The following is a 23,957-nucleotide window of genomic DNA, read 5'->3' on the forward strand; positions in this document are numbered from 1 at the left end:
TGAACTATATTGAGTTTACCATTTAACTCATAATTTAAATTAATTTTTTTACTTATTATTTAATTTTAATATGAAATATAGAAGAGAGATATTTTTTAGCTTATATTTTAGAAATGATAAATATATATTTAAATTGTATTTATATTTTTAATTATTCTCTATTTTAAATTATTTATATAAAAGTTATTTTTTAATCATGGAAGTAATTTTAAAAATCAAGTAATTGTAATAAAGTTTAGACAATAATTGGTAATAAATTGAAAGAAAGAAAAACTTTATGAGTGTTAAAGCCAAATATATTTAGTGAATATTATTTTCCTTTGTATATGGCGTATGTGGCATACATGTGTCAAAAAGAAACAGTAAATTCAATCACATGTTATTAACAAAACAAATAATATGATTTTATCATATATCCAATCTAAATTAACAACATAAAAAAAAATGACAATAGGGAATGACAAAAACAAAAGAAAATAAGTAAAAGCTGAAATATAAATTATAAATAAAAATCTAAAAAATGTGGTAGTGTGTTCCATTAAGATTGTGTAGAATATGTCACTGGTTTGTCAGTTTCTAGCGCATCTATTCCAGTCCCGATATACACGTGAACAAACTCTATCATTTGTTATTATTTATGCAGGCAATATATCATCTTCACTAAGCCTACAAAAACATATAAGATGTTTTTTTACATGAAAATATAATAATTGAGTATGAAATTTGATAATAAGATAAACAAATATGCAAATAATTATTAGAAAAAATCTCTTACTGATTGAAATTGTTGCCAATAGCAGACATTGTGAAAAATCCAAAAAAATAATGAATACGTGAACTGGATAGCAAAAACACTGAATAAAGAATGAAAGTAGGATCAATGGTACTTATAAAGGTGGATAAGAATACCAAAAAAACATAATATTTTACAACTGTTTTCATATACCATTATTAACACATATAATTTTTTAAAGTTTATTATTATACCAATTAATAGAAAATAATAACCGTTAAATATAAATAAATGAGAAATTAAAGAAACGAAAAAAAAACTGAAAATTAAAAATGGTAGGTGGTTATGGATTAGAAAATAGATAGTTAAAGACTTATAATAATTTACACCAAAATATATTATTATTATAATTAGAGTAATATTAAAGTTGGAAATAAAGTTAAAATATAAGGATATTAATATTTTTCTAGAGTTCTATATTTTTTATTTTAATTTGTTGTCTTTATTTTAAAGATATGTAAATTAAAAGCCACTCAATATTTTTTTTGGAAAAATATAATATATTATATATAATATAAATGAGAAGAATATGAGGTTCTAATTAGTATCAACATAAATTTATGTTTGAAAGTAAACAATAATGGCATTGATTAAAATATTATTACAATGATGAAATGTAGCTGATTTTTAAATTGCTATAAACGAACAGAGTTAATTGTTGTTAAATAATGATAAATAACTTTTTTTATTTATAGTGAAAAATGATATATCATAACACAGTGTAATTAATTTTCATTGAATTAACCATTTTATAAATCTCTTCCTTTTATAAACATTAATTTTTATAATAATTAGAAAGAATATAATTAAAATTTGTAATTGATAGTTGTACTAAAATTAAACTGTAGATGCTATATGATAACATTAAAAAACATAAATGAAAAAATTAAATAAATTAAAAATTAATACTAAAAATTGTATAATATACAAAAAATTATAATATTTATAAACAATATTATTTCTAATAGTGTTATCTGGATAATTTATTAATATTAATATTATTGTTATTATTATTATTATTATTATTGGTGGTTTAATAATATTATTTTTAATAGCGTGATCTGGATAGTTTATTATTATTATTATTATTATTATTATTATTATTGTTGGTGGTTTATCATTTTTATTATTATTTTATTAATATTATTACTATTATGTTGATTGTTATGATATTATTATATATTTATTAAAATTGTATTTTATTAATATTATTACTATTATGTTGATTGTTATGATATTATTATATATTTATTAAAATGATATTCATATTTTTTATGATCTGGATAGTTTATTATTATTATTATTATTATTATTATTATTATTTTAATTATTATTATTATTATTACTATTATTATTGTTGGTGGTTTATTATTTTTATTATTATTTTATTAATATTATTACTATTATGTTGATTGTTATGATATTATTATATATTTATTAAAATTGTATTTTATTTATTAAAATTGTATTTTATTAATATTATTACTATTATGTTGATTGTTATGATATTATTATATATTTATAAAAATTGTATTTATATTTTTTATTTTCGGCTATTGTATAATATACAAAAAATTATAATATCTATAAATTAAATTATTTCTAATATTGTTATCTTGGATAGTATTATTATATATTATATTATTATAGTGCCTAAATCTTATATTATTATTATTATTTATTTTTAATGTAGGGTCAAATTAGTAAATAACACATTAAGTGTATGGTCAAATTAGTAAATAACACTTTAGGGTTTTTGCTAGGAAGGGCTATCATGATGACACGTGGCTAGGGTTGCCATCATGACAACCTTCCATTTATATATACTAGATTTTTTATTTTCGGCTATTGTATAATATACAAAAAATTATAATATCTATAAATTAAATTATTTCTAATATTGTTATCTTGGATAGTATTATTATATATTATATTATTATAGTGCCTAAATCTTATATTATTATTATTATTTATTTTTAATGTAGGGTCAAATTAGTAAATAACACATTAAGTGTATGGTCAAATTAGTAAATAACACTTTAGGGTTTTTGCTAGGAAGGGCTATCATGATGACACGTGGCTAGGGTTGCCATCATGACAACCTTCCATTTATATATACTAGATTACCGACCCGTGCTCTGCACGGGTATGTTAGAAATAATTTTTTAATAATGGTTGATATTTATTTGTTATTTGCATAAAAATTATTTTATAGACCATATAAATTATATTGCAATTATACTATTAATTATTTAGAATGTATAAATTAGAAGAAAGAAAAATTAAGTAACTAAATAATATTAATAAATATTTTTTAATTAAATATATATTTTATTATATTTTTTAACTTATATTTTAGAAACGATAAATATATATTAAAATTGTATTTAGATTTTTTTTATTTCTTTTTGATTATAAATTATTTTATATAAAATATTTATTTATACACTTTTTGAATAATATATATTAAAATTGTATTCATGTTTTTTTATTTTCTACTATTGCAAAATAGATAAATAATTATATTTTTATAAATCAAATTATTTTTAATCGTGGTAGCGAAATATTATATTATAATTTATTATTTATATTATTATTTTTAACAGTGATGCTGAATATTATATTATTATTAATAATATTATTTAATTTATAATCATAATTATTATGTTTATTATTATTATCATTACTATTAATTTGATTATTATTATTTTGTTTATTATTAATATTGTTATTATTATTATTATCTTATTTTTATATATTTATAATAATATAAATAATAAATTATAATATAAATATTATTTATATTTTTAACAATAATAATATAAATAATAAATTATTTTTAATATAAATATATACATATAAAAAAGTTTTATCTAATGTTTTTATACTTTATAATTAGAATATATTTGGGAGTTACAAAATACTAAATAATAAAATATTATTAAAAAATAAACATTAAAATACATACACATAAAAGTTTTTTATGTAATATTTTTATATTTTATAATCGGAATATATTTGAGAGTTACAAAATATTAAATAATAAAATACAGTTATTATCATTAGATGAGTAATTTGAAAGAATTTGAGTTTATGTAAAAATTAATTTTTTGTTCATTAAAAATTAAATATAATTTTTATTATTATTATTAATGGTATTATTATTATTATTATTATTATTATTATTATTATTATTATTATTATATTTATTCTTAATGTAGGGTTAAATTAGTAAAGTTAAAGTTAGAGTGTGAGGTCAAATTTGTAAAATTAGTATTAGGGTTTGGGCTTAGAGTTACTATCAGGTTGACATGTGGCTAGGGTTGCCATCATGACAACCTTGCATTTATATATATTAAGATAAGATTAAGATTAAGATTAAGATAAAAGCGTCAAAATGTATTTATAACACAATGATATTTTAGTACTAATCATATCATACATATTAATTACACTATAAAATTACTTAATACAGATACTTATTTAAGATTTAAAAAATATTTAATGGAAAATAAAATAAAATTTTATAATTAAAATAATATAAAAATGTAATGAATAACAAATATTTTTTATACAAAATCAATTAGTATTACGCAAACAATATTTCCCTAATTATTAGGTTATTTAATAAGAAGAAAAAAAAAGAACCAATATGTATGAACCAAACGTAATTTAATGATATATTCTTCTAGTATGTAAATATTATACGTTGTTTTTCTTATAATAAAAAGATATACTATTTTTAGTTTTGATATTATTTATAAAAATACTTGTATCAATAAAACTTTTATGACCTTTTAAAAAAAAATTAATATTCACATTAATTTAAAAAAAAAAACACACACACGCAGGCGCGCGCGCGCACACACAACACACACTACACACAACACACACACACACACACACATATATATATATATATATATATATATATATATATATATATATATATATATATATATATATATATATATATATATATATATATTCTCATATTTGAATATTACTAACATAAAAAATTAAAAAATAATTAATTTAGTTATATTAAGAACAATTAATTTAGTTATATTTTCTCCAAAGTTATGCAAACGATATTTCAAGTTAAGAAAAAATTAATGTTTCACTAAATGAATCTTTCATTTTAATTTTCTTTTACTAATTATTCAATTATTATTTTTTTGAACAGAACAAACTCAACGACTTTCATTAATCAAAAGATGTTCAATACAAAGAGGAATCGAACTCAATAAACTACGTCGATCCCAAGAATTGGCCGCCCTCGCAAGGGAATGAGCAACCGAATTCGCTTGACGTTTGACAAACTTTACCTCAAAGTTTGAATAGGATAGTAATAAATTACAAATAGATTCAATAATAAGACAAAATTCAGAGTCGCCCTTTTTATTTGATAGGACAGCTTGTGTAACAGTTTGGGAGTCACTTTCAAAAATCACAAACTCCAAATTCGAGGATATAGCCCTAAGGATAGCTTCTTTAAGAGCCAAAGCTTCAGCTTCAATGACACGTAGAGTCCCTGGATCCCAAGCTATACCTGCATATATAAAGTTGCCAAAGTGATTACGAACACACCAACCCCTATTAGTAGTGCCGTTATTATTATTGAAAGCCGCATCGACGTTACACTTAAGCCAACCCACGGGAGGTGGACTCCACTCTAAAGCATGATTGAGACGAGCATTGCTAGTCAATCTCTCTTGGGCTTGAAACCATTCGTTCCATAAGTAAGTCGCTTTTAAACCCAAAGTTGACGCTTCTTCTTGCTCATTATGCCAAACATAATCATTCCTGTTTTTCCAAAGTACATCCAACATAACTGCAAATCTTCCTGAAACTTCTTTGCTCTCCTTCGAACAGATATAAAAAATAAGAGATTTAATATCCTGAAAGGAGTGTAAACGGGAATCTATAAGATGAGACAAACCTGCTGCCCTCCAACACTGATTAGTAACTGTACAAGTCAGAAAAAGATGCCATTCATCCTCGGTTGTACTAGCGCAAAACTGACAGTCGGGCGGACACTCCACAAAGCGATTCCTGAGTCTCTCTCGAGTAGGAAGGCAATCCCTACAAATTCTCCAAATAAGGTGCTTGACTCTAGGAGGAGCTTTGATCTTCCAAACAATCCCCCAATTCTCAGGAACTCCCATCCCCTCTTTACTTCTTGCCGCATGATGCCAAAGTTTATAGCCCGTTCTCACACTATATACACCATCCTACTCATCCTTCCAAATCATTTTGTCTTTTGTAACATCTTCAATCAAGGGAACCTGAAGAATTTTTTCCATATCCGACGCGTCAAAAAGATTTCTAACGGTATCAACATCCCATTGCTTAACATTGGCCTGCATAAGATTATTAACAGACATATGGTAGACCTCCTGTTTCTGCGGTCCTCTTAATATACCTTCACTGCTGCCGCGAAGCCACGGATCCTGCATAACACTTATCTGACTACCATCTCCAATACTCCACCTGCATCCTAGAGTTAGAACCTCACGGGCTTTCCAAATACTCCTCCAAACAAAACTCGGATTATACCCAAGGGAAGAATCAAAGAAAGAATTATTGGGAAAATACCTTGCTTTGAAAATTCTAGAGACAAGAGTATCTGGCTTCGATAGTAGGGACCAACCTTGTTTTGCAACCATAGCCATGTTAAAAGCTTTAAAGTCTCGAAATCCTAAACCTCCATCTTCTTTAGAACACGCTATTCTATCCCAAGACATCCATCGGATTCCTCCACCATCTCTCCCACCTCCCCACCAGAACGCATTCAACATCCTTTCAATATCCTGGATAACCGCCTCTGGAAGAATAAACAAACTCATAATGTACGACGGTATGGCCTGGAGAACAGATTTGATCATAATTTCTTTGCCTGCTTTAGATAGAGATCTTCCTTTCCAAGAGTTAATCCTGTTCCATATTCGATCCTTAATGTACGCAAAAGTAGCCTTCTTGCTTCTCCCAATCATAGAGGGTAATCCTAGATATTTGCATGTTCCTAACACATGGCGAACTCCCATAATACTGGCAAGATCCTCTTGAGCTGGTTTAGATAAATTGCGACTAAAAAACACCTCCGATTTAGTCAGGTTGATTTCCTGACCCGAAGCCTCCGCATAAGTCTCAATCACCTTCATCATGTTTCTCACTTCGGTTAAGTTTGCCCTGCAAAACAAAAAACAATCGTCAGCAAAAAGTAGGTGGGACACCTTAGGTGCCCCTCTACAGATTTGTATCCCGTGAATATCACCACGTGCCACCGCTGTTGTCATGAGTTTGGAAAGACCTTCCGTAACAAGAATAAACAAGTAAGGAGACAGTGGGTCCCCTTGTCTAAGCCCTCTTCCTGGTTCAATTGGTCCTGCTTGACCCGAGTTAACGAGAACAGTATAGTGTACCGAGGTTACACACATCATGATCCAATGGATCCATTTCTCATCAAAACCCAAACGAGTTAGAACACCTCTTAAGAAACCCTAATCCACTTTATCATACGCCTTGCTAATATCAATTTTAAGAGCCAAATTCGCCCTACTGCCTCGTGTCTGTCTTTTAAGAGCATGGATTACCTCAAAAGCGATCATAGCATTATCAAGGATAGATCTACCTTCAATAAAAGCTGACTGTTCCTCTGTGACACATTTGTTCAGTAAGTGTTTCATTCTGTTTGCTAAAGCTTTTGACACTAGTTTATACACCACATTACAAAGAGAAATTGGGCGGTAGTCCTTCATAGTTTGTGGGTTGGAACATTTCGGAATTACACAGATGTTGGTATCGTTAAGGGATGATGGGAAGTATCCTCTCGAAAGCCATTCGGTAGCTGCCAGCCAAATGTCTCTACCACAGAGATCCCAAATTTTTTTGTAAAAAGCCGGGTTAAACCCGTCGGGGCCGGGAGATTTATTAGGATGCATGTCGCAAAGGGCATCATATAATTCTTCCTGCTTAATCGGACGAACAAGCTTCTCATTATCATCCCCACTAATTACCTGCTGGAACAAGTTAAGGATTCCTTCATAATTCCCTACTGTTTCTGTAAAGAGGGATTCAAAATAACTCCTTGCCACATGATTTAAATCTTCCTGAGTAGTAACGTCATTACCGTCTTCGTTCTTCAAACGTCTTATTTGCTTGAAATTCCTACGCGACGTTGCCGATTGATGGAAAAATCGGGTGTTGCGATCACCGTCTCGGTACCAATGCAATTTAGCTCGCTGCCGCCAATAGAGATCCTCCTTAATAAGAATCCTATCGTATTCACGCTGGGCTTCAATAAAGCGGGAGTTCGCTTCTGAGTCGTGGCTGCTGTGGTACTGCTCCATAATGGATTTGTGACGATCTATCTCCTCCTTCTTTCTTCTTCTGTTTCTATTGTTCCACTTCTCCAGTTCTTTTGCACAATTAGTAAGTTGCTTCGTGACATCACAAACTCGCTCCTGCTGCCACCCATGCCGAACTACGTCCTCTATGTCTTCTTCTTTTAACCAACAATTTTCAAATCGAAAAGCATGATGCCGACGGTATTGAAGGACTGGGTCGCACGAGAGTAGAATAGGAGAATGATCCGAATGCGTTGCTATGAGGTTGTCTAGCTTAGCAGAAGGGAACATCTCCAACCAGGAAGTATTAGCTAAAGCACGGTCTAATCTCTCCTCGACCATACGATCAGTGCCTTGGCTCTTCACCCAAGTATATTGGTGACCTTCTAGAGGGATATCGACAAGATTACAATCACTAACAGTATCTCGAAAACCATTGCAAAGCCAGTTGGGATGTGGATGGATTCCATGCTTGTCTTGCTGAGAGAGCATGTCATTGAAGTCTCCAATTATACACCAAGGCAAACTAGACATAGAACTAATTTCCCTCAGCATATCCCACGCTTGTCTTCTTCTATTCCGTTCCGGATAACCGTAGTAACAGGTTAACCGCCACTCTCCTTTGTTGTCATCTTTAACATGAATGTTGATGAAGTTACGCGTGAAATTCTGCACACTGCACTTATCTGAATTCTTCCAAAGTACCGCCAAACCTCCGCTTCTACCATCGACATCGATAACAAAACAAGCAGTGAATTTCAATCCAACTCTAATTGATTATTTTATAATCCATATAATACACTATGCCAAAAGAAATAAGAACGGATATAAACACAATAATAAAACTTTTGAGAATCGGTCACTGTTCTTTTAATACTATTGATGCTTTAATTATCATTCATTCATAAATATGCATTTAAAATAGATCTTTGGGACATGTTGTTATTGAATATGTTCAGGTTTCATATCTATGTCTAAGCAAATTCTTGCCTTTGGAACTTCATCCACAACCAGACTATCTTATCTTGGTCTTTTTGATCTTTTACCAAGGCTATTCTTCACCTCATATTTTTCGATTTCTAACTCAGTAATTTCATCCAGTGGTGTGCATATGTCTTATTTTCTCTCCCCACTAGTCTTTTGGGTAGAAGTCACAACCCCCTTCTCGACTCAATGGATCTATAATTCTCGTTCTTTGGGTTATCCACTATATTACCGATAAATCCCTCACTCGAACTAGCCTGAGCTGCTAATTGTCGCGATAACTTATCTATTTATGCAAAACCTTTTTGAGTAGCTTGCATAAAACTTACTAAGGTTTCTTCTAATTGGGATAATATCCTTAGTGGTTGATCTTGAGGCGCTTATAGGTTGAAACTTTGAAAGTGATTGTCTCAGTTACAAATCAAATGCTTATCCAACCTTGGATAGGTATTGAAGGAATGGTTTGACTCAATAGAGTTTCTCGCATATTACGCCTTTTCAATGTAACTCTTTGGTGTACAATGACCATTTTGGTGACCTTCACCATAGAAATTATATTGTAACACTCCAACGAGATTAACATTTGTCGAACTCAGAGTCGAGGCCGCAACTTAGCTTTTTAAGGTTTAAATATGTGCTAATAGCATGCATTAAAGATGCTCTTCATTGTATATTCCTTCTTTACCTAGCACATACAAGAAAAAGACAAATACCTAGCACTGCACTAGCTGATAAAACTAAATAAGAACAAAATTTGGAAACTAAACTAAAAGAAACGAAGGAAAACTATTTAAAAAAAATACAAAATCTAAAATACCTAAATACAAAATTTACGAATGTCGCCTACTATTGTCTTGTTGAAAATATCAATAATCCCCGACAACGACGTGAAAAACTTGATTAAAAAATTACTAGAAAGTGTACTAGTGTTGTTATCGAATTAATAAAAATTAAATTCGTCTCCACATGAGGGGTTCTTAAGATTGTTTGGTCGAAAACGCAAGAAAAGAGTTTTAAAGAAATAATGAGAAATGTGGTTTAGTCGTCTTATCAAAATCCCCTATTTCTACTTGATTTACAAAACACACATGAACAAACATGTGCTGGCTACAGATCTTAGTAATCTAAGTGTAAACTCCTCAATCCCTTAGACCAACTGTCTATTCAAATTAAGAAACATAGTGCGCTAATCCCTTAGCCACTAATCCAAATCACATTATCCCTAGTCAATTAGAGAATTCAACAGTTAAAGTAGTTCAGATAGATAGACATGGGATCAGTAGCTAGTATTTATCAATATCGATTTGAATGTCATGACAATCACAAAGCAAGGCACACAATCATTAACTGAATAAAAACTATAAATTATAACAATAACATTAACTAAAAGCACAAATTATTTTGTGGTATTGTTTATGTGCTTTAAGTACCATTTGTGTGTTTTGATGTTTTTGTCAATTTAATTATTGATGATAGATACCAGTAGGGTGATGTATTTGTAATTTGATGCAAGAGTGTAAAACCTATGGTAAAAAAACCCATATACACAAAAAGTATACTCTTTGTCTTCTTAGTGTGTTCATCCTTACACCATGAATATTTTTTTGTTCTTCTTTCTACAAACAACTTCATGATTATGAACTCATGTCAGTTTCATTATCTTTTTTGTTGCATATTTATTTGTGCAATTGTGTTGTTGTGTTGAGTGAATTAGAGAGTGTGAGTTGATCAATCTTGTTGTGTTATTCATGATTAATCAATCTCAAGAATATCATATATACCAAGACTCGTTCATCTAGAAATTTGTTAGAATCTTGTGTTGCATTCATCATTCACATTCATCTATTCCTTGACTAACACCTTATGTTTTAGATTAGTTTATGAGATTTTCCTAGCACTATTCATTATCTTTATCCTTAGTCATGATTCCATGTTTATGGACCTTAACTTCTAAAGATTGAGTGCTTGAGTAAGGCTAATGGTACTTTAGGATATCTAATGTTTTTGTGTGAAGATTACTTTGCATTACAGGTGTAAGTGTCATTATTGAATGCAGTTTAGCATCTTGTGATATTCATCATGAAGATAGTTTCAATATACTCCAAAGAAGACTTTGGCGAGACTTAGTATCCATTGTCTGTAAAGTGGGGATGGGTGTAGTGCATCTTTAGTGGAATCGGAGAAAGATGGCTCACATATAAATTTGGGAGTTGACCAATCAACATTTGGCTATTATAATTTTTCAGACAAGAGATCAGTGGAATAAGGTGGATTGCCACATACAAATACTTGAAGCAGAATTATTGTGGATAGCGAGGTCATTTGATTAAGATCTTGTTTTTGCTAGGAATTTAAAGTGTCTGCATCAACAGTGTGGATAATTTTTTAATATTTTGTTGTAACAAAAACTCTTGTATCAAACTTATCAAAATAGTGGAAGATCATGATTATTTTCTAATGGTTTATAACAACATCAAAGAATGGAGTAGGCAATGTGAGGATGATAGTCGAACCATTATATATCCTTGTGTATCTTTTATTCTTCTCTTACCTCTTTTATATTCTAGTATTCATCATTTTTCCATTGTTTTGAAAGCGAAATTCTAGCACTTTCAAAACCCTTTTCACTCAAAAATAAAACATGTGATTCGAATAAGCTTTTACACATGATTTGAATCACAAATTAATAAGATGCGTCTTTTTGAAACAAACCTATTCATTTTTTCATTTTCAAACTTATTTTCTTGCACCTCTCAATCACCAAATGTAACACCCCGATTTTTATTGATTATTTTATTATTTATTATTCTAGTATTGGGTTGTTTTATTAATTATTATGTGGTATGATAATTGATTAAATATGTATTTTATGATAGAATTATGATATATGTGCTTTGGGTTAGTAAGCGTGAAAATGAGAATATAAGCTAATTGGGCCTATGTTGAGTTAGTATGAGAAATAATGGAGGTGTTAATTAGTAAGCCCATTTAGAATATGAGCTAGAGGGTTTTTGTTTTCACAAAATTAAGAGAAAAGAGAAAGATAGTAAGAAAAGAGAAGAAAAGAGGAAAAGAGGAGAAAGAGAAGAGAAAAGAAAGGGAGAAGAAGGAGGCAACCCTAGGTTGAAGATTTTGAACTAAGGTAAGGGTGGGTCTTCATCTTGTTATGCAGTATATGATTTTATGCAATGGTAAGTAACATGTTAGTATTTGGGGATTGACATTCTAGGTTTTGACATGTTAGGTTTTGAATGAGAAATCACGAAATTGATGTTTGAATCATGTTTTGATGTTTGAAATTGAACCTATATGTTAGATATGGGTTATAATGCCTTAAATCGCATAAAAATTGATGTTAAAATGTATTTTGAGTGAAGGAATCACACAAGGGGTCATTCTGTCCGCGCAACATTTTTCTGCAAATCGCATAGTTCGCTTAGCGAAATAGCTTGGGAGCATAATTTTTGTAAAACTTCAAAAATTCATAACTTTTGAACTGTAACTCTGTTTGAATCTCCATTAGAAGCATTAGAAAGCTAGCGTGATATTCTTTTTAATAAAAATAGTTTGGTTGGAAGTAGGTGATTTAATCATTGTGTGGTTGTGTAAAATGACATGTATGTGTGTATATATATGTTGAGAATTGATTTTTGGATGACTTTTGAGGAAACTCTTTGTATGAACATGATACTTGAATTTTATATATATGCATGATGTGGATTGCTATTGGTTGAGAATAACATGGTTGAGCTTTGGTTGCTATATTAGTTATTGGTGATGTGATGATTTAGTGAGTGTTGTGGAGATGTTTTCATGTGTGATTGATAACATGAATATATGTATGTTTGTGCAAATGTGTGGTGAAATCACATGTGATGAATTGGTGAGATATATTCTTGTGTAATTAAGATTGAGAGATGGTATTAATTGCATATGGTGATCGATATTTTCACATGCGTTCATTTATCAGGTGAGAAAGAGGCAATGTTTGGTAGTTTTGTGGGAGCTATTGACTTGTCCCAAACCAGAAAATGGGTTCGAAGTCTAGAGGAAGAACTTATTTTGACGGTTATCTGTCTGGAGATGATAGACGCGGGGAATTCGCGAAGGATGATATTAGTACAAAATGCATTTGTATTGAGTTGCATTATAGCCACATGTGTCAATGTTAATTATGTTGTGATGTGATTATGTGCAGTTTAGGTGATTTATACATTGGTGATAATTGAGATCGGATTTCTTGTGTATCTTGAATATTTTGTGCCATGTTGTATATGCAAAACATGTGATATGTATTTAAAAAATGTTGAATACATGTATGTTTGGAGTGTGGTGACTTCTTTTATTATATGTTGTTATACATTACTTATTATTATATATTTCTATAATGATATGAATTCTCACCCTTTTGTTGAAATGATGTTTTGTACGACATCGCTCAAGTACCAAGAAGTAAAGGTGCTTTGCTTGCAAGGATTATTAGGGAGCTATTCATTTATCATTTTTGGATTTTGAGGTTGTTCTTTGATTATATAACACTGGGCAACGTTGTTTGATTCATGTTTTGAAGGATACCTTGTATTCCTTTGATTATGTGATGTTTGGCCAATATGCCTAAGTTTTTAATGAAGTGAAATTATCATGAGACAATAATAAGTTTTGTCTGATCAAATGTGAATCTGCTACGAAAGTGCATGTGTTGGAGTCATGGAAACATGAATTACATTTAAAGTGTTATTGAGCATGACAAGTGTTTTTGGTTTTTGAATTATGTGTGACACCCTTGAATTAATATGCAGGATATCTTACTTTGATTTATGTTATACTTTCCGTGAGGTTTAGAAAGGTGTTACACCAAACCTCTGAGCGAAATTTTTCTCTCATTCATAAACATCATCATAATAATACTCTCATCATCAATCATTTAATTTCATCTCAACCCATTTGATCAACATCATCATGGCCTTTCGCAACCCTCAGAATAACCTCTACGACAAGCAATAGGATAAAAGGCCTTCGATTTCCCCTTATTCTCCATCCGTGCCAAAGAAAGCTAGGTCTAAGGCTCAAGCGAGTAAGGAAAATCATGACGGTGGAATCAGGTGGATTGCCACATACAAATACTTGGAGCATAATTATTGTGGATAGAAAGGTTATTAGATCAAAATCTTTTGAGATCTTGTTTTTGCTAGCAGTTTAAAGTGTCTGCATCAATCGTGTAGATTATTGTTTAATATTCCATTGTAACCAAAACACTTGTATTAAACTTATCAAAATAATGGAAGATCATGATTATTTTCCAATGGTTTTTAACACCATTAAAGATTGGAGTAGGCAATGTGAGGACGACAGACGGACCACTATATATCCTTGTGTATCTTTTTTTGTTCCTTCATTTCTTTTTTTTTCTAGTATTCATCATTTTTCTATTTCTTTAAAAGTGCATTATCACATTGATCATATGTCATTTAAGTTAGACTTTGCTTATAGAGTTTTATTTATAAGTTTATGTTTGTGGTGTATTGATCTTATTGAAGCATCATGAGTTTGATAGTGTATTGTTAGAAAATATATATGCTAAGTGTTTTGAAATAGGTTGGGTTAAAGCTACTTGAGTAGTCTTGTAATTGACTTGCTTTTGAATCAATCAAATTCCTAATTGAACATCATGTATTATTTCAAGTGGCTTAATTCAATGAGATGCTTCCATGATCTCTTATTTTTGTCTTTTGCTTATGCGCTTCTTAAAATCTTTGATTTCGTACACGAGACCTAAAATGTTATTCAAAATTTTCTAAAAGGGAAAGGTCTATTCAACCTCCCTTTTAGACTGACTTGTGTCCATATTCTCACCCAACATTAATATCATTTGATCATATGTCTTAATAAAGTAAAAAATAGGTTCATTAACAAATTTAACCTAACTAGGAGAATCTAGCTACTCATGTTGAATTAATTCAATACTAGTAGTGTAGATGATAAGAACTTAAAAAGTATTCTTCAATGACTTCAATGGCCTTCAAAGCCTCTAATCGCAATAAAACGTCACTTTCAGGTCTTGGTAGTCGAACCCCTAAAGTTTCCTGTCTTTTTCCTTTATAAAGCAGTCAGAAAAATGTGTCAGCGAAAACCTGCAATGCGGCTGCACTACCTTTTAACGCAGGCACATTGCATCATCATCACTCCAACATGGATGCATTGCTTTATGTCACAAGCGATTTATCTTATAACGTGGACTCATTGGCAGGTAGTGTAGGCGCATTAACTCCAGTAATGAACATCGTGGTTTTGTCTCTTTTTCTCACTAAGTGCTTTTCTCCACTCATAAGTGTTTTTTCTAGCTTTTTTCACTTAAATATTTATAACTTGCTTAATTCTTGTCAGAATTCGACGATTTTTCTTGTTGAATGACATGCACTTATAGCCCGTCATCAAGCTTCAAAAGTAAAACTCCAAAAGGCCACTTTGGCCAATTATAGAAAATAGAATAATATCTTTTTCTTTATGAAGTAGTTTAACATGTTTAAAGAAATGAAATATCCATTGAATGGTCATGTCTCGGTCGGTAACATGTGTCGCTTTCATAAGAGTATTATCTCGGTCAATAACAGTGATTCTAGGCATATTTTGTGGATCAATCTGTTAGAATAAGAATTGTTCTGATCAATAATCTTAGTTTTGATGATAACAATGTATATGAATTTTGCTCAAGATAATGTGGTACTCTAATCCTATGCAATTTCCCTTTCAGGAAATTTATAAAGAGTATGCACAAATCAGCGCTAAGAAGCTTTGACTCAGAAGGTTCAGTATGCAACTTCAGCACATGGTCTGGCAAGACATCAGAAGATGGTCAAGCAGAATCAGAACATGGTCTATTAGAAGCATCAGAAGAACTTGAGTTCAGAAGCAGAAGAACTTGAGTTCAGAAGCAGAAGCACTGAAGTCATGGAATCACGCTCAGAAGCATGTCAAGATCAAAGGATCAGAAGATGCTCTACACCAAGCTGTTTGTACTCTGATGATTTTCAACGTAGTATTTACAAAGAACAAATCAGAATCAAGTACTAGATGACAGGCTACGCTGACTGACAAAAGGAACGTTAGAAGCTATTAAAGGCAATGTCAGTAGTCACAGCAAAAGCAAGGCTCGAGGTAGTTGACAAAACAGTGAAACATTAAATGCAATGCTGTACGGAATACGCAAAGCATTAAATGCTCCCAACGGTCATCTTCTCAAACGCCTATATAAATGAAGTTCTGATGAGAAGCAAGGTTACCCATTCTTAACAATTTCTGTGAATATTAACTTGCTGAAACGCTGTTCAACTCAAAGCTCAGAAACTTCATCTTCATCAAAGCTCACTACATTACTGTTGTAATACTTTAGTGAGTCTAAGCTTAAATCTGTAAGAGAAATATCACAGTTTGTGATTATCGCTTTTAAGAAGCAATTGTAATACTCTTAGAATTTGTTTACATTAATTTGTAAAGGACTAGAGTGATCGGGTTGTGATCAGTATACTCTAGAGAAGTCTTAGAAGATATCTAAGCAGTTGTTCCTAGAGTGATCAAGTTGTGATCAGAAGACTCTAGAAGACTTAGAAGTTGTCTAAGTGGAAAACCATTGTAATCTCGTGTGATTAGTGGATTAAATCCTCAGTTGAGGTAAATCACCTTGTATAGGGTGGACTGGAGTAGTTTAGTTAACAACGAACCAGGATAAAAATACTTGTGCAAATTATTTTTATCTTACGAGTTTTTGAAACTACACTTATTCAAACCCCCCTTTCTAAGTGTTTTTCTATCCTTCAATTGGCATCAGAGCGCCGGTTCTAAGGTGCAAGCACTTAACCGTGTTTAGAAAAGATTCAGGAAGAGAAAAACGCTTCAGTAAAAGATGGCTGGTGAAATTCCAACAAATACATCTGCATCTACATCTGGCTCTGCTGAGCAATACAATGGTAACAATGGTTATACTAGACCACCAGTATTTGATGGTGAAAACTTTGAATACTGGAAAGATAAACTGGAAAGTTACTTTCTTGGTCTAGATGGTGAATTATGGGATCTTCTGATGGATGGTTACAAACATCCAGTGAAAGCCAGTGGCGTAAGGCTTACAAGGCAAGAAATGGATGATGATCAGAAGAACCTTTTCAAGAATCATCATAAATGTAGGACTGTTTTGCTGAATGCTATCTCTCATGCTGAGTATGAGAAGATATCTAACAGGGAAACTGCCCATGATATATATGAGTCATTGAAAAGGACCCATGAGGGAAATGCTCAAGTCAAGGAGACTAAAGCTCTTACTCTAATCCAGAAATATGAAGCCTTCAAGATGGAGGATGATGAAGACATTGAGAAGATGTTTTCAAGATTTCAAACTCTGACTGCTGGATTAAGAGTTCTGGACAAAGGCTAGACCAAGGCTGATCATGTAAAGAAGATCATCAGAAGCTTGCCCAGAAGATGGGGCCCAATGGTGACTGCATTCAAGATTGCGAAGAATCTGAATGAAGTTTCTTTGGAAGAGCTGATCAGTGCCTTGAGGAGTCATGAGATTGAACTTGACGCAAATGAACCTCAGAAGAAAGGTAAGTCTATTGCATTAAAATCTAATTTTAAAAAATGCACTAACGCTTTTTAGGCTGAAGAAGAAGATTCTGAAGAATCAGAATCAGAAGAAGAAGAAGATGAACTGTCCATGATTTCCAGAAGAGTCAATCAACTCTGGAAAAGCAAGCAAAGGAGGTTCAGGAGCTTCAAAAGCTCAAAGAAGCCTGAAAGAGGAGAATCTTCTGGAGGCAGAAGAAATGACAAGAAAAAGGTCGTGTGCTATGAATGCAATGAGCCAGGACACTTCAAAAGTGAGTGCCCAAAACTTCAGAAGGAAAATCCCAAGAAGAAATTTCATAAAAAGAAAGGTCTTATGGCAACATGGGATGATTCAGAATCAGACTCTAAAGATGAGCAGGCAAATCTGGCACTAATGGCCACAATGGATGATGGATCAGAATCAACATCAGAATCAGATTCTGAAGAGGTATTTTCTGAACTATCTAGAGAAGAGTTAGTTTCCAGTCTAACAGAACTTCTGGAACTCAAGTCTCAGATTAGTATCAAATACAAGAAGCTGAAAAAGCTATTTGAATTTGAAACTAAGAAGCTTGAAGTGGAGAATTCTGAACTGAAGGAAAAAGTTTTAAATTTATCCAAAAATACTGGATCTCCTTCTGTCTCTGAAAAATCTACTCCAAGTGTGAACAATATTCTGAAAGAATATGACTTAAGTTTCAGAAAGTTTTTATCTAGAAGTATTGGCAGAAGTCAACTTACTTCTATGATATATGCTGTGTCAGGAAACAAAAGAGCTGGCATTGGTTATGAGGGTGAAATCCCATACAAGCTTGAATCTGTGGATGATATGAAAATATCATACAAGCCTCTGTATAACCAATTTAAATTCGGCCACTCCCATGATATTAGGCACACATCACATGCTCAAAGCTTTCACATAACACACACCAAGAAGCATGTGACAAAACCTAAGAAATATCATGGAACTCAGAACATAAACTATCATTCTGTTCCTCCTATTTCATATAATGCTAAACCCAAGTTCAATCAGAACTTGAGGAAAACTAACAAGAAAGGACCCAAGAAGATGTGGGTACCTAAGGAAAAGATTATTCCTATTGCAGATATCCTTGGCTGCAAAGAAGGAAAAGCACAACATGTCATGGTACCTGGACTCTGGATGCTCGCGACACATGACAGGAAGAAGGTCTATGTTCCAAGACCTGGTGCTTAAATCTGCTGGAGTAGTGAAGTTTGGAGGAGATCAGAAGGGCAAAATTATTGGCTCAGGAACTATAAAGTCTGGTAACTCTCCTTCTATTTCTAATGTTCTTCTAGTAGATGGATTAGCTCATAACTTATTGTCCATAAGTCAATTAAGTGACAATGGTTATGACATAATCTTTAATTAAAAGTCTTGCAAGGCTGTAAGTCAGAAGGATGGCTCAATCTTATTTACAGGCAAGAGAAAGAACAACATTTTTAAGACAGATCTTCAGGATCTTAAGAATCAGAAGGTGACTTGTCTTATGTCTGTTTCTGAAGAGCAATGGGTCTGACACAGAAGATTAGGACATGCTAGTTTGAGAAAGATTTCCCAGATTAACAAACTAAATCTTGTCAGAGGACTCCCTAATCTGAAATACAAATCAGATGCTCTTTGTGAAGCATGTCAGAAGGGCAAGTTCTCCAAACCTGCATTCAAGTCTAAGAATGTTGTCTCTTCCTCAAGGCCGTTAGAACTTTTGCACATTGATCTGTTTGGCCCAGTCAAAACAGCATCTGTCAAAGGGAAGAAATATGGATTAGTCATCGTTGATGATTATAGCCGCTGGACATGGGTAAAGTTCTTGAAACACAAGGATGAGTCTCATTCAGTGTTCTTTGAATTCTGCACTCAGACCCAAACTGAGAAGGAGTGTAAAATCATAAAGGTCATAAGTGATCATGGTGGTGAATTTGAGAACAAATTCTTTAAGGAGTTCTTCAAAGAAAATGGTATTGCCCATGATTTCTCTTGTCCTAGAACTCCACAACAAAATGGAGTTGTAGAACGAAAGAATATGACTCTACAAGAAATGGCCAAAACCATGATCAACGAAACCAATATGGCTAAGCACTTCTGGGCAGAAGCAATAAACACTGCATGTTATATTCAGAATAGAATCTCTATAAGACCTATTCTAAATAAGACTCCGTATGAATTGTGGAAGAACAAAAAGCCCAACATTTCATATTTTCATCCTTTTGGATGTGTTTGTTTTATTCTGAACACTAAAGATCATCTTGGTAAGTTTGATTCTAAGGCACAAAAATGTTTCCTTCTTGGATATTCTGAATGCTCTAAAGGCTACAGAGTATACAATACTGAAACATTGATTGTAGAAGAATCAATCAATATCAGGTTTGATGATAAGCTTGGTCTTAAAAAGCCAAAGCAGTTTGAGAATTTTGCAGATATTGATATTGATATCTCAGAAGTTGAAGAACCAAGAAGAAAAGTTTCAGAAGCTGAAAACCAAAGCAGCAAAGAATCAGAAGATCAAGTTGCTGCATCCTTGGAAAATCTGAGAATTTCTGAAGAACCAACTATCAGAAGATCATCTAGACTCACATCAGCTCACTCAGAAGATGTCATTATTGGAAAGAAAGATGATCCTATCAGAACAAGAGCATTCCTCAAGAACAATGCTGAATGTCAATTAGGTTTGGTTTCTCTGATCGAGCCAACTTCTGTTGATCAAGCTCTAGAAGATACAGACTGGATAATTGCCATGCAAGAAGAGTTAAATCAGTTTACAAGGAATGATGTTTGGGATCTTGTTCCAAGACCTAAAGGATTCAATATTATAGGAACAAAATGGGTTTTCAGAAACAAGCTGAGTGAGAAAGGTGAAGTGGTAAGAAACAAAGCCAGACTGGTGGCTCAGGGTTATAGTCAGCAAGAAGGGATTGACTATACAGAAACCTTTGCACCAGTGGCCAGGTTAGAATCTATTCGTCTATTAATTTCTTTTGCCACTCAACACAACATCACTCTTTATCAGATGGATGTTAAGAGTGCCTTCTTAAATGGTTACATAGATGAAGAAGTTTATGTCCATCAACCTCCTGGTTTTGAAGACTCCATGTCTCCAAATCATGTTTTTAAATTAAAGAAATCATTATACGGATTTAAACAAGCTCCTAGAGCTTGGTATGAACGTTTGAGTTCTTTCCTTCTGGAAAATGGTTTCACTAGAGGAAAAGTGGACACTACTCTCTTCTGTAAAACATTTAAAAAGTATATTTTAATTTGTCAAATATATGTTGATGATATTATCTTTGGAACATCTAATGCTACACTTGGAAAGGAGTTTGCTGAGTCTATGCAGGCTGAGTTTGAGATGAGCATGATGGGTGAACTCAAGTATTTCCTTGGGATTCAAATCAATCAAACATCAGAAGGAACGTATGTTCATCAAACCAAGTATGTGAAAGAACTTCTGAAGAAGTTTAATCTTTCTGACTGCAAAGAAGCCAAAACTCCTATGCATCCAACATGCATACTAGGTAAGGATGAGGTAAGTAAGAAGGTAGATCAGAAGTTGTACATAGGTATGATTGGATCTCTTCTATATTTAACTGCTTCTAGACCTGACATTCTGTTCAGTGTTTGTTTGTGTGCTAGATTTCAATCAGATCCTAGAGAATCTCACTTAACTGCTGTTAAGGGAATTCTAAGGTATTTGAAAGGTACTACTAATGTTGGTTTAGTCTACAAAATATCTGAAGAATACAACTTAGTAGGATTCTGTGATGCTGACTATGCTGGAGATAGAATTGAGAGGAAAAGTACTTCTGGAAGTTGTCAATTTCTTGGAAGTCATCTAATCTCTTGGTACAGCAAGAAGCAAGCAACCATTGCTCTTTCAACAACAGAAGCAGAATATGTTGCTGCTGCTGGCTGTAGCACACAAATGCTCTGGATGAAAAGTCAGTTAGAAGATTATCAAATATTTGAGAATAACATTCCTATCTTCTGTGATAATACTTCTGCTATATGTTTATCTAAGAATCCTATCTTACATTCAAAAGCTAAACACATTGAGATTAAACATCATTTCATAAGGGACTATGTTCAGAAGGGTGTTTTATCTTTAAACTTTGTGGATACAGACCATCAGTGGGCTGATATCTTTACAAAACCCCTGGCTGAAGATAGGTTTAAGCTCATTCTGAAGAATATCAGTATGGATTTATGCCCAGAATGAGAAGATGAGAAAATCTTATGTATGGCTATCTTCTGAAATGAGATTGGATTAATCTTTTATAAGAGGTTCTGTTTTTAAATCAATTAGAAGTAGTGACTCGTTTATTACTAACATTTCATTGTCTAAGTTGATTCAAAATATCTTTTAAAGTAAAACAACTGTATCTAGCTTTCCAGATAGTAACACGTGTCTACCCTATTTGGACAAACATGCGTGCAGTTGAGGAGGCGCCTTTCCTAGTTTTCCCTCTTTCATTTCCCTCTTTGCGTTCAGTGTTTCAACGTTCACCATCTTTCTCTGTTTTCTGCATAACTCTTGTACTTCTGCTTGTTTTATCAATGATTATTTGTTTTTCTTTCCTTTGTCGAATGCTTACATCTGAATCTTTTACATTCTTTTTGATGTTATGACAAAAAGGGGGAGAAATAGTGATAAATGATTTGATTTATATTAGCAGTTGCTGGGAAGAAATCCCCCACATTTCTAACAGAAGCTGCAAGCTTCATATGTTTCTAAGTTGTGTTGTTGCAGGAATTGAAGATTCAAGATCAATAAGCAACAAGATGAATCAAGTTCTTGGATTCTTGAAGTAAGCTGAGTGCTATGAAGCTTCAGAATCAGAAGCAAGAAGGAAGAATGTTCAGATATTCTGATGATAGAATATGTTCTGATACATTCTATATGGCTTATATGGCTCTGATACATATTATGTGTTCTGAAACATATTTTATGTTCTGATTCATTCATGCTGACTTTTGTCGTTTAGTTTTGTTCTGTAACATTTCAGAATGTAGAAGATGCTCTGAAGATGCTCAAGTACAATCAACAATGTTCTGATACAATCTAGCATGGAATAATTCAAGAAGAAATTCAAGCTCTGAAGCTGTCCGATGGAAGCAAAAATCAGAAGCTGTGAATGTTCCGAGGATCAAAGAAATTCAAGTTCTGAAGCTGTCCGATGGAAGCAGGAATCAGAAGCTGTGAATGTTCTGAGGATCTAAAGAAATTCAATGTTCTGAAGCTGTCCTATGGAAGCAGAAATCAGAAGCAGTGAATGTTCTAAAGTTCAAGCATATGTGAACGTCTCTACTGAAATACTCAGGGAAGTCTTTTATTTATAAAATTCTTCTAGTATTAATTTCAGGGGGAGATTATTCATCTCAGGGGGAGATTGTTAATCTCAGGGGGAGACACATTCACATTATGTTTATAAGCTTATGATATAACTGTGTAATTGTCTTTTGCCGTCTGTTATTTTGATTGCAAATTCATATCATTTATATATGTTTTTGTCATCATCAAAAAGGGGGAGATTGTTAGAATAAGAATTGTTCTGATCAATAATATTAGTTTTGATGATAACAATGTATATGAATTTTGCTCAAGATAATGTGGTACTCTAATCCTATGCAATTTCCCTTTCAGGAAATATATAAAGAGTATGCACAAATCAGCGCTAAGAAGCTTTAACTCAGAAGGTTCAGTATGCAACTTCAGCACATGGTCTGGCAAGACATCAGAAGATGGTCAAGCAGAATCAGAACATGGTCTATTAGAAGCATCAGAAGAACTTGAGTTCAGAAGCAGAAGCACTGAAGTCATGGAATCACGCTCAGAAGCATATCAAGATCAAAGGATCAGAAGATGCTCTGCACCAAGCTGTTTGTACTCTGATGATTTTCAACGTAGTATTTACAAAGAACAAATCATAATCAAGTACTAGATGACAGGCTACGCTGACTGACAAAAGAAACGTTAGAAGCTATTAAAGGCAATGTCAGTAGTCACAGCAAAAGCAAGGCTCGAGGTAGTTGACAAAACAGTGAAACATTAAATGCAATGCTGTACGGAATACGCAAAGCATTAAATGCTCCCAACGGTCATCTTCTCAAACGCCTATATAAATGAAGTTCTGATGAGAAGCAAGGTTACCCATTCTTAACAATTTCTGTGAATATTAACTTGTTGAAACGTTGTTCAACTCAAAGCTCAGAA

At 32.3% G+C, this 23,957-nt stretch overlaps 1 protein-coding gene across 1 annotated transcript; it reads right to left on the reverse strand.

Moving 5' to 3' along the window:
* Positions 1-635: 635 nt before the first annotated feature.
* On the reverse strand, positions 636-5,961 carry LOC131658734 (uncharacterized). Its single transcript, XM_058927998.1, has 3 exons — positions 5,154-5,961; positions 776-854; positions 636-666 (listed from the first exon to the last, which is right to left on the reverse strand). Exons 1-3 carry the CDS (start codon positions 5,959-5,961, stop codon positions 636-638), a joined length of 918 nt encoding a protein of 305 aa, XP_058783981.1.
* Between the last annotated feature and the right edge of the window lie 17,996 nt (positions 5,962-23,957).

The sequence above is a fragment of the Vicia villosa genome, linkage group LG3 (genome assembly GCF_029867415.1).
Source record: "Vicia villosa cultivar HV-30 ecotype Madison, WI linkage group LG3, Vvil1.0, whole genome shotgun sequence".
Lineage (NCBI taxonomy): Eukaryota > Viridiplantae > Streptophyta > Magnoliopsida > Fabales > Fabaceae > Vicia > Vicia villosa.